The 12165-nt window shown below is 41.6% G+C and overlaps 1 protein-coding gene across 1 annotated transcript; it reads right to left on the reverse strand.

Annotated features, from left to right (window-relative positions):
- Positions 1–2843: 2843 nt before the first annotated feature.
- On the reverse strand, positions 2844–10944 carry shha (sonic hedgehog signaling molecule a). The gene is made up of 3 exons (XM_036944282.2): positions 10064–10944; positions 6000–6261; positions 2844–4480 (listed from the first exon to the last, which is right to left on the reverse strand). Exons 1-3 carry the CDS (start codon positions 10370–10372, stop codon positions 3786–3788), a joined length of 1266 nt encoding a protein of 421 aa, XP_036800177.1. The 5' UTR covers positions 10373–10944; the 3' UTR covers positions 2844–3785.
- Between the last annotated feature and the right edge of the window lie 1221 nt (positions 10945–12165).

The following is a 12165-nucleotide window of genomic DNA, read 5'->3' on the forward strand; positions in this document are numbered from 1 at the left end:
ACATCCACAAACTAATGCTTAGCCCTAGACTTTACCTGCCATTGTGGTGAGCAGAAGACCCAGGCTTTAACCCACCCAGCCAGTAACACCAATAACCATTTGGCTTACTCCCACCAGATTTTTCTACTAACATAACTTTTTGTATTAGAATAAAAACTGAGTTTTATTTTGAAGACCACTTATGAATGAATAAATGTGTTATGAATGTTGTATCAATGCTACTGCAACATACATAAAGGTGTTATAGATGCCTTAAGCATACCCCCTTCATGTAAAGTGTTAACTACCTTTTACCTGGGGTGTGTATTTGATGAATACAGTCCATTCGGAAAGTATTCAGACCCCTTGACTTTTTCCACATTTTGTTATGTTACAGCCTTATTCTAAAATTGATTACATTTAGTGCTGGGCCATTCAAAGACTGAAGCCACTCCTGCGTTGTCTTGTCTGTGTGCTTAGGGTCGTTGTCTTGTTGGAAGGGGAACCTTTGCCCCAGTCTGAGGTACTGAGAGCTCTGGAGCAGGTTTTCATCAAGGATCTTGCTCTACTTTGCACCGTTCCATCTTTCCCTCCATACTGACCAGTCTCCCAGTCCCTGCCGCTTAAAAATATCACCACAGCATGATGCTGCCACCACCATGCTTCACCGTAGGGATGGTGCCAGTTTTTCTTTAGGCGTGACGCTTGGTATTCAGGCCAAGGAGTTCAATCTTGGTTTCATCAGATCAGAGAGTCTTGTTTTTAATGGTCTGAGAGTCCTTTAGGTGCCTTTTGGCAAACTCCAAGTGGGCTGTCATGTTCCTTTTACTGAGGAGTGGCTTACATCTGGCCACTCTACCATAAAGGCCTGATTGGTGGAGTGCTGCAGAGATGGTTGTCCTTCTGGAAGGTTCTCCCATCTCCACAGAGTAAGTCTGGAGCTCTGTCAGAGCGACCATCCCTGACCAAGGCCAGTCTCCCCCGAACAGTTTGGCCAGGCAGCCAGCTCTAGGAAGAGTCTTGGTGGTTCCAAACTTCTTCCATTTAAGAATGATGGAGGCCATTGTGTTCTTTGGGACCTTCTATGCTGCAGAAATGTTTTGGTACTCTTCCCAAGAGCTGTGCCTCGACACAATCCTGTCTCGGAGCTCTACAGACAATTCCTTCGTCCTCATGGCTTGGTTTTTGCTCTGACATGCACTGTCAACTGTGGGACCTTATATAGACAGGTGTGTGCCTTTCCAAATCACGTCCAATCATTTGAATTTACCATAGGTGGACTCCAATCAAGTTGTGGAAACATCTCAAGGATAATAAATAGAAACAGGATGCACCTGAGCTCAATTTTTTCGATTCTCATAGCAAAGGGTCTGAACACGTATGTAAATAAGGTATTTCTGTTTTTAATTTTTAATACATTTTCTGAAACAAAAATAACCATTTTTGCTTTGTCATTATGGGGTATTGTGTGTAGATTGATGAGTGAAAAAAAACACATTTAATCAATTTTAGAACAAGGCTGTAATGTAACAAAATGTGGGAAAAGTCAAGAGGTCTGAATACTTTTCGAATGCACTGTACGCCATATAAATGTAATATTTTATGTGTCCAATACCATTGCACCACTTTCCCAGCTAGAGCATTTTACAGAACAAGACCAAACATTTAGTATCAGCAATCTCATCAAAAGTATAGTCTTCTGGGACATCCTACCAATTTACCAAAAGTTGTGTTCCTATTATTGCTGCTGGTCCATTTTGGCTAGTCACTTCTTAATTGGAAGATTAAAGAATGTTCAGACAATTGCACCCTAGATAGAACCTAAGTCATGGGTGTTGATGCTTGTGTGTCCTCTTGCTCTGTCGCCTGAGTAAGGAAACATGTTAAGTGCCTCAACCACATGGTGTCGCACTTCTACATGTTAACAGATTGACCTGATGCCGCCAGTTTTCACTTTGTTGATTTAATATCATATAGATTTGATGTGTGTCGATAATCGAATGGGTCATAATGACCAGAACACAGACGTTCAATAGATTTAGGCCGACAAGTAACCTAGCGGGTAAGAGCGCTGGGCCAATAACCGAAAGGTTTATGGTACGAATCCCCGTGTCGATCAGGTGAAAACTGTCGATGTGCCCTTGAGGCACGCAAGGCACGTCACTCTGGTAAATAGCATCTGCTGAATTACTCAAATGTAAATATAAGCTTAATCATTTGCCATCTTATCTTTCAGTTGTATGACCATAATGTGTGAAGTAAATACAGACCGTATTCCATGCGTTGGTGGGCATGCATCCATCCACAAGGACTTGGAATGCTGCGCCATTGTCTCAGCGCAACTGTCGCTGTTCATTGAATGGATAGGCATTTGTGTATTAGGCATTGGTGTATTATGTGGCAGTGAACTCTTCATTGAGCAAATATTGGATTTAACTACGTTTCCTGTAAATGGAATTGCTCACAGAGTCTTCAAGCAGGTTTAGGGCTAACAAACACGGTTCTGTCTCTAAGTTTTTCAGAAGTTATTTGCGAAAGGTTAACCTCGTTAAATTTGACGTAGGGTCTCTACATTTCACAAGCAGACATTAGGCAGTTCAAAGCAGAGCGGAATTCCTGCAATTTTATCTCGATACGTTAAACTTCACATTTAATTTATTCATAGCTAAACACCAAACTTTTGAGTAAAAAACGCGCTTAACTCGCATTTTAGACACATGCATTGGTGTCAAAGGGAGACTTGCGCCAAAGTAATGCAATTGAAGCAACAGTTCGAATTTTAATTTTGGTAGTCTATGTTTCCCTATGGACCCAGAATGTCAATTTCCAAGAGCTATTAGAAAAAGACATGTAACAACTGCAGGTTTGAATATTTTCTTTATATCATTTTGTAATAAACATATAAATAATAAACTCTAGACATTTTTGACACATCGCCCTGTTATGAAAGTTAACTGGAACGCTATAAACTATCCAAACTGTGCATATGCCGCATGTAATTTCTATAAAACTATTTCCCTATTACAAAATATGAAAGGAAAAATACATTTTTAGTAAATTTACAGGAGTTACTTATTCATTTATTCAACGAAACGTTTTTTTCTATAGGCTACTACTTATACTGTTACTGAATTGTCAGAATGTGCATTTCACATTTTCTCAAAGAAATAGAAAAAAGAAATACAACAAAAGCAGAGGAAATATACATGAGGCAGAATATCTGTCCCACTCTGACAACTTAAACGAAACGTTTCCAACATAATAGAATTCTTAATAAACAAAACAGTACAAGATTTCCAAGTCGTTTCCCAACTATTTAAATTAAAATATATTCTCGTATCTTACACTATTTCAAATAACGAAATGTGATTCGGTAACGATCTGTCAAAATCTAATTTACAATTCTGTGTATAAAAATATAATTTATGGACCCCCGCGAAGTTTGTTTATCCCCAAAATATAACAGTCAGTTGCACATGATATGCACAGAACATTGCAACCTGTCAAGAAGTTTGCTGCTTTTTACATGGTCTTCTTTTTCTTTGCGGTTTACTTGGAGATATACAAAAATAGATTCTGCACAATTTGCTGGTCACACAGTTTTAGAATCCATCCGTGTGATACCAGTTAGTTCACATGAGAATAAATTATTCAAATAAAACTTTTAAGGCTCCATTCATTCTTTGAAAGGGACACATGTAAAAGTCACTGAAATAAATATCCCAACTCCTCTGGGGCCTGTCTTTTTTATTCTACTATTGTTTATTGTTCTACATTAGTCTCATTTTGATTTTCCATATGAGGTTTCAACTTGAGTTTATTGACATCCCCAGTGGGTGAAGCGCGTGGCTATCCAAGAGCCACGTTCCTAATTGATATAGAATCTTGGAGTACCAGTGCACTCCGTTCTCGTGTAAGGTGGCGTTGGGCATGGAGTAGTCTTTCGGGGCTAGCAACGAGGACAGCCAGTAGCTCATTCTGACAGGTGCAAACGCCAGGTGCGCTAGATTGTGGTCTTCAATTACCGCGTAACATGACGCAAGCACCTGATCTACCACGATGGTTCCTTGAACCGTCACAGGCGCAAATGACCCCTCGTGCTCCTCCGTGTAAATCCGTTCCACGGTGACCGACTTCAGTTGGTTATGCAAATCATCAAAGACGAACACCTTTTGTCCAGGTTTGACTTTGCTCGCAAATACTGCTGACATGCTGTGGAGATCATCCGTTGAGTTGTTGACCACAAAGAGCATATGTGCAGCAGTAAGGATGATTTTCTGGGCTGGTTCTTTAGTCTCTAGCACATAAAACACTCTTCTGGTTGCAGAGTCCTGGTCCACGAACATGATGAAGTCGCTATATGCGAGGTTCCCATCACTGTTGGCTGCCAGCACTTTGTCGCCAACTCTGAGGTCTTTCACTGCCTTCCTGCTTCCATCTTTGAGAGTTACCGAAGCGGTGCCTGGGAAACAGCCTCCTGATTTGGCAGCAACTGAGTTTTCTGTTGAAATAGAAGAGATTATATTAGTGATTGTGAATATATATCCATCAATTATTTGATTTACCCATGAGAGCAGGGCGAGCTGAGCTCAGCACTGTGGAATATGTATATAGCATGGGCCTGGCTATGAATGAACCACTGTCACATAAGCCCATTGTCTCTATCCATACTTTATAAAGGATAGAGGACTGAAAATTGTGATTTTAGGCGTATTTACAATATCCTATATGTTACATTACTACCCCCCCCCCCCTTGTTGGCTGCTTCTTGTTGCATTAGTGCATTAGATGAGAAAACCGAAAGCCCTGGGTCTGCTGACGTTAATTAAAAACCAATAAAGAGCGGACATTGTCATTCTAAATCAGCTTGTGGACCGAGCCATTCTTGGAAAAGAACACTTGCGCCTTTCCCAGCTTCTCTTCCCATATTTGCTCAGGTGCAGAAACCTCCATGTGACAATTCACACACATAGCCTAGTACTCTCAGAAAAAAACATGAGCGCCGCAAAGACTATTTACCCACTTTTCCAAGCCTCTCAAGATGCAGATTTGAATTTAAATGAGGGCCAAGACTCTAAATGCTTGCAGTCGACCAACATCAATGCCCCTTCTTTTTACCACCTCTCCCCCGCTTTGTTGTCAATCTTGATGGCAATAATTCGGGCCTTTGGAGAACTCTTTACATTCCGATCTCCAGGATCACACTGTCAGTAAGCACACACATCCACAGAATAGAACCGACCCCGCTCTGAATTTCTGGATCTAATCTTATTTTAAGATTCCGTGGCATGAAATAAGGTGACAATTGAAAACTAGATTTGCCCCAAACGAATTCAACATTCGTAAGTCTAAATCCCTTTGGTAAAGTCACATGACCCCCAATGACACGGAATATATGATGTCAAAACGAGTGTGTTGAATTTTAAATAGGTGTTCCATTAAATTCAAAACGCAAACGTGCTCTTCGGGAAGAATAGGGCTAAGTCGATTTCCATATGTTTTTTTTTTTAGGAAACTCAAGAGATGACATTAACCCAAAATATTTGCCTGAAGTACTTTGGTAAAATGTATATACATTTTGGATGGCCAACACGGATCCAAACATAGGCCTAGAATTGATTGATTCGTTTCTATATATATATATATATATTTAAAAACAATTAATAGAAACGTTGTTTATTTCTATCCAATAATCTATGTTGATTAACTGTCTAGCTGGAGTGGCATATTGGTTAAAAAACAAACAGTTTTATAATCAAGAACTTTATTCGTTCATCGGTGAGGAATAGGCCTTTATACAACGTCCATGCAACTTCCTTTGTGGGTTTTGATGTAGGCTAATGCCAGTAACTGGAATTTAGACAAGTTAAATGTGCGAGTTTAAATCGGACATAATCATGTTTTGATGGGAAGGGCAGGGGGGAGGGGGGCTATATTCCCTGTCATTACCACCTTTTCCATTCACATTCGTTTTTAATGTCGGTGATGGTGACGAACGGCTTCTTAACTTGACACCCTACCTGCTTTGACAGAACAGTGGATGTGGGCCTTGGACTCGTAGTAGACCCAGTCGAATCCAGCCTCCACTGCAAGTCTGGACAGCGTGCCGTATTTGCTCTTGTCTCTATCGGAGGTCGTGATATCCACTGCCCTTCCTTCGTAGTGTAGGGACTCTTCGAAATGGTGCCCATCCTCGTCCCAGCCCTCGGTGACGCGGAGCTTAACCCCTGGCCACTGATTCATGACGGAGATAGCCAGGGAATTCAGCTTGTCTTTACATCTCTGGGGAAAGGAAAATGGACCAGTTGTCTATTAAGATATATCAAATTCACGAATCATGCTCACTAGATGCTAATACCCTTTCATGTGTATCAGGCCTGGGTATTAAGCCTCATAACCTTAATTCGATGCCTGAAGGTATGGGCGATTTTGTAGATGCGTGGTTCGAGGCCAAAACCACCGTCCTATAGAGTTGCCATGTTCCTATATTTCAAGGTCTTCAATGGTCTTTCCAAAGTACAAATCATTAAATAGTTAACATTTCATTATATCTGGTAAACCTGAATATCTCCAAGATTCCACCACACTAAACGTCAACTGAGATTCAATCAATACCGTCCATCGTGATGTTCGATGGAGTGATATAGCCTATGTGAGGGGATATACGTCTACTCACAATGTGAATGGTTTGTTTGAATTACCTAAGCTCGAATGTTCTGTGTGAAGAGCAGCGTCAGAGGGGCACATCTCAGATAGAGAAGCTTGTGATGAAAAATTGATAAGGCATTGCATTCGCTTCACTGGCCTAAAATATATAGATTTGGTCCTTGGACAGGTGCGACCGCTCAATGGCCTATGTGTACTCTCTCCCACGATGATATAAGATGTGATAGACTCAAATAAAACGAAATGCTGGAATGAATTACATATCTAAAACGCATTAGAATGGGAAAAATGTATCACTTAATGAAACCAAGAATCTTTAGTAAGCTAAAATGTGTGTTTTCTTGGGATAAATAATTGATATTGAGGACCATCTTCAGAAATAACTGAGTTATAAAATAGTTTCCTGTAATCGGAACGTTGCACTTCCTAACCTAACCTTGTGAGATGCTTGGCCATCTCCAAGACAACCCTTCTCAACACTTAACAAATAGGGCCTATGGAAAATATAACATCACAAAAAGCGTATTTTCACCGCAACCAGAGGGAAAGTTGAATTATTCTTGTCGCCACAGTTCTTGGGACGTGACAGGACTACTCAACCGGAGGTTGACAGACAGACACACACACAGAGAGACACACACACACACACACACACAGACAGAGACACACACACAGACAGAGACACACACACAGACAGAGACACACACACACACACACACACACACACACACACACACACACACACACACACACACACACACACACACACACACACAATCCTTTTCCGTTTGTAGGCAACGATCCCCAAGACATGCTGGTCATAAGGTTAGTCTACCAGTGGTACCTCAATTAGCCTAACCGGTCTTTCTTGCGAGAGGTAAAAAAAACAACAACATTATACTCGCACTTGTAGCATGCAGTAGGTGAAAAAAAAAACATTCTGAGTACGATAGCCGGAGTCAAGAGCCGTGAAGACTAAACTATTTATTAATTCATTGGGTCGTGTGCCGCAAATCAAGCCAAATTATGTTCAGCCACCGTGAAGCCCAGCAGGATCCCTCAGCGGCGCTTTGTGCTCAGACTAAAGTTGTTCAACAAGCCTAGCCCGCAGCCTGCCTCTTAATCTTCCCACAAATGAAATTGTTAGAGGAAACACTTATCAGTTACCTGTCAGTGCAAACAACCCACTGCTCCATCTCAATATCGCCTCATTTGCGTGGCAATATTCCGTTCACATTAAGCTGTGCTTGCTACAGACGACCATGTGATGTTTTTATTTGCGACAGACTCTTCTGGGGCTGCGCGCTAAAAAAAACGTCTGTAAAGCGAGGAAGTCATTAACTTTCCTCGAAACGAACTTGTCTTTGTAGTTGATGGGACTGCTTGGTTAACCCGCTCACTCAAAATGAGTTGGCGCAGACTGGGCGCATCACGCTTTTATGGTCATCACTTTAACTGGAGTTTTATTTACATTTAGGAAACCACAACAGACACACGTTTAATCTGAATTGAAATGACAGTTTGATTAAACAACAGTGAGACTATTCCAGGAATCGATCGTCTATAGTAGCCTATAACTTTCAGTGCGCCTGTGCACCCACAGAGCGTCCGCGCGGTCCCCACGACAGCCCACTGGATTGACCTTTACGCACAACAACCATCCAATATAGAAGATGGCAAACATATTCTAGATGCTAACCATTAGCTCTTCATATTATTCAGATATTACGTTGGTTTATCTCTAACTCGTGCTGTTGTTGCAGGTGCGTCTATACATTAAGGCTACGAAGTGCGCCACTAAACAGCAAATAAATACTGGGCACGATATACTTAATACATGTTTTGTCTGAACTTTGTTTATGCTTCCTTATCCCATTGACCAAAGGTCATGCGTTCAAATGCTCCCGCCTATGTTAATGAGCCTCCTTTGCCTTGCCTGGTTGATGTAATGCAAACACGTCCTTTCTTTGAATTATAGTCTAGCACAAAACAGAAAGCAATGAGCTTATTTTGTCACTCACAATGAAATAATGTTTTTTTTAATGGTTTTGCGCATTTGTTTACGCAGTCATAACAGAATAAAACCCCAAATACATCCTCCACTCTATTCAGATCGATAAAGAAGGCAGGTAAATGGAGGTAAAAGCGCATGGTGTGTCCAAAAAGCAGAGTCCTCGGCACAATTCCCTGTTCAACCACAGCTTAAACGGGTAGTGGCCGAGGGCTACAGACAGAATATAAGGTTGAATCTCACTCTAGCCTCCATTTAAAGTGTGATAACGTATATATTGGAGGAAGGGAAGGGAGCGTTTAAGAGAGATGTTGAGACTGCACGCAGGGTGAATATTTAATCAGAGCTCGTGCCCATGTCGCTGTAGACGGTCCAGGGAGTCCGGCTCGCGCACCTCTATCACACTACTTCAGGCTCAGTCGCATTTTAAGGTGGCCGGACTGAAGTAATTCGGTTATTATTAAAATAGCAGCACAGCAAGTGCGGCATAAGCGTAATAAACACCCAATTTAGGCCAAACAGTAGCTGGAAATCAAGTAACCTTATGAGCGCGAGACATGCTATCCAGACTGTGCATTTCTGACCCGTATTTTTATGGACAATGCATGCAAGCTAGCCACCCAGAATCTTATGAAGACATCACAGACTAGCATTCGGCTAATGGAAATCTGATTTACAGAAACTACAATGCTTATTTGCCACTTAGCCTTTCCAAAGCAAATGCATTACGCAAGGCGCAGTCGGTGCGCCTTGCTATATCGTTGCACTAATTGGCCGCGTCCCACCCATTTATGAAGTGGTAACAGTGTTCAGAACATTCTCAAAGAAATGTCAGTCTTCATGCGCCGATAAACACTATACTGCGAAAGGGTGAATACCATTATGCAAGAATATATCTGAATGCGCCAACCATGCATAAACAACACCGCTGCTATAGTCATAGATGCCAGATCAGGTGACTGAAATTAAGATTTAAGACAAGATGTCATCTAAATCTTAACGGTGCAATAGGTGAATATCCTATTGATATATAGTAAGCTAATGCATAACACAGCCTGTGCGCGTCTGTACAAGACAAGGCCTTGATACAAATATAGATATGAGGAGAGAGAACTACATCAATATTTCAAATAAACTGCCACAATCATGAAGGCCGGGTGTTTTACCGAAATGCCACTAGGCCTATGTCATGTCTCTGGTTTGATTATGAAAGCCTTACCCATGCAGGACCTAATCAAAAGTGCAACGCTCTGAGATTGAAACGGAACCTTTTCACACATCTGCGTTAAAAAGACCTGAGACCTAAATATGTCCTTATTTGTGCTGCGCAATCTTCACCCTTATGTGAAAGGTTGTGTTAGACAGTGTGCTAGAAGATGCACGGCATTAAACATGTATTCGTTTTACCTGAGTCATGAGCCTGTCCGCACCGGTGTTCTCTTCATCCTTGAAGATAATGTCAGTATTGTAATTGGGAGTCAGTTCTTTAAATCGCTCGGAGTTCCGTGTGATCTTCCCTTCATATCTGCCACTGGCCCCCAGGGTCTTCTCCGCGACGTTTGGGATGAACTGCTTGTACGCAAGAGGTGTCAGCTTCTTCGGATGTTTTCTCCTCCCGTAGCCCCTGCCCGGTCCACAACCCATCCCAGAGGACACCAAGGACAAGGAGATCAACCCGAACAGAACGATTCTTGTCAACAGCAGCATTTCGTCCATAAAATCTAAATTACTCGGAGCCTCTCAGTATGTTGTCAACCGGCGGCGGTTTCTATGTCTCTCCTGCCTCTCGCTCCGCTGCTTCCACAATGTCCTTGTCTCCTCTTCTAGTTCGTCTGTAGGCTACCGGTACCCCCCGATCACTATCGTGGCAGGTGCGGAAATGAACGCCTCTTTAAAATAATAACGGAACACATCGAAGGAAAGACGTTGCTGCGTGGGTAAAAAGTGAGAAAATTAGCCACGGAATCTCTGCGTAGTCGAGCTACAGCCGCTTGTGCGAGCAGACCGCTTTTACTGCTATGTATTATAGCACCGATCTATGGCAGGGAGGGACCTGATTGGTTCGCCCAGACAAACCCTTCTGATGTTATCCCACAAAGAGTAAAACAATCTTTAAAGATTTTTTTTCCACCTGAATGGTGGGTTATAGGGGAGGGGCTGTACTCCATGGGAAAACATCAATTACACTTTTTTTTCTCTCTTCCTCTGTTCCTAAAACTAACCAATTGATGAAAACCCACCTAGTAGACTATAGGCCTGTGTTGTTATGCTATTTGACTTAGTGTGGGTGATTCGAATGTTGTGTCTAGAATTATTAGATCAACTTTGGTACACGTTGACTCCCCACTTGCGGGAAATAGCTTGAAAATCCGTGCGCGCGCACGGGTGCGCATGTCTCTGACTGACTGGGTGTTCCTCCCTGTGTAAGAGTGAGTCTATGTTAGAGTGTCTGGGTGGAAAGACTGCCACGAATAAGCCAGAAGTTGTCAAGAAGTTGTACAATTGGTTAACCAACCAATAAACCTTTTTAAAACAGCTATTACGAAATATAATTTAGGCTAAACTAATGTATGCACACATGTCCAACTATGCCGCGGGCATGAAACCCCTCATTTCAGTTTAAGCATTTTAGACCCGTTTTCAGTCAGAACAGAAAGTAGCAGGACACATTGCGTTTCAGTCTGCTATTGCATAGAAAGAGAACATCCTTGCGTTTATTTTCTTGCATAAAAATAAATAAAGCACATCAATGCACATGACACTGGCATAGGCCGTGGAGCACACATATGCTATGTGGATGCTTGTCACGTTTTAGAGCCACCATCCAAATTTTCTTCAGATAAAGCGTTGCATGGAAGCAGGCTTTTTTTAAATGGACAAAACTGGCAAATTAGGTCAAACTCAAATACAAATGTTATGTTAATGATACATGCGTCATGCGCGCTGTACATGAGCCTTTCCAAAATTCGCCAAATGATAATTATTGAAACGACACTGCAATACCATGTGCAAACACAAATTATAAGAGTAGCCAACACTTTTCTGTTACTTTGTGTAACACCTTTTAATACAAATGTTGAATTACATTTTCTTTATTGTTACAATAGGCCTAAAGGTATGTTGTGTGGAAGCATAGGCCTATAAAGCCTATATGTTCAGATGATCAGCCTTAGAACTAAGGGAATACCTTAGCACTAAACATTTAAAAACACATTTTTAACTTTTAAACAACTTTTAATATTCAGTCTCTTTCCAAACAAATAATATCCAGGCCTATTATGGAATATAATTATGTTTAGGCCTATCTTAATAAATTCACCCCAAATGCACATCATCCCCAAAATATGGATAAAACCAGATCAGCACAAAAAGGTGTCCTGGTTTGAATGGTGTTTTTGGGGGAAGAGACTTGGTGTGTTCTGAGGTTGTTATCCCAGGCCTCTCCTTCCTCCACATCCTGGGCCATTGGTTATTGGAAATGGCTTGTCAAGTGTACACAAACACGCTGC

The sequence above is a fragment of the Oncorhynchus mykiss genome, chromosome 15, assembly GCF_057628025.1.
Source record: "Oncorhynchus mykiss isolate SJ-2025 chromosome 15, ASM5762802v1, whole genome shotgun sequence".
Taxonomy (NCBI): domain Eukaryota; kingdom Metazoa; phylum Chordata; class Actinopteri; order Salmoniformes; family Salmonidae; genus Oncorhynchus; species Oncorhynchus mykiss.

Excerpts from the sequence above, each read along its gene's own strand:
- shha (XM_036944282.2), bottom strand. The coding sequence starts at position 10,372 with ATGGACGAAATGCTGCTGTTGACAAGAATCGTTCTGTTCGGGTTGATC. Across the intron at positions 6,262-10,063 it reads CGGACAGGCTCATGACTCAG|AGATGTAAAGACAAGCTGAA; the intron begins GTAAAACGAATA and ends TCCTTTCCCCAG. Across the intron at positions 4,481-5,999 it reads CCACTGTTCTGTCAAAGCAG|AAAACTCAGTTGCTGCCAAA; the intron begins GTAGGGTGTCAA and ends CTATTTCAACAG.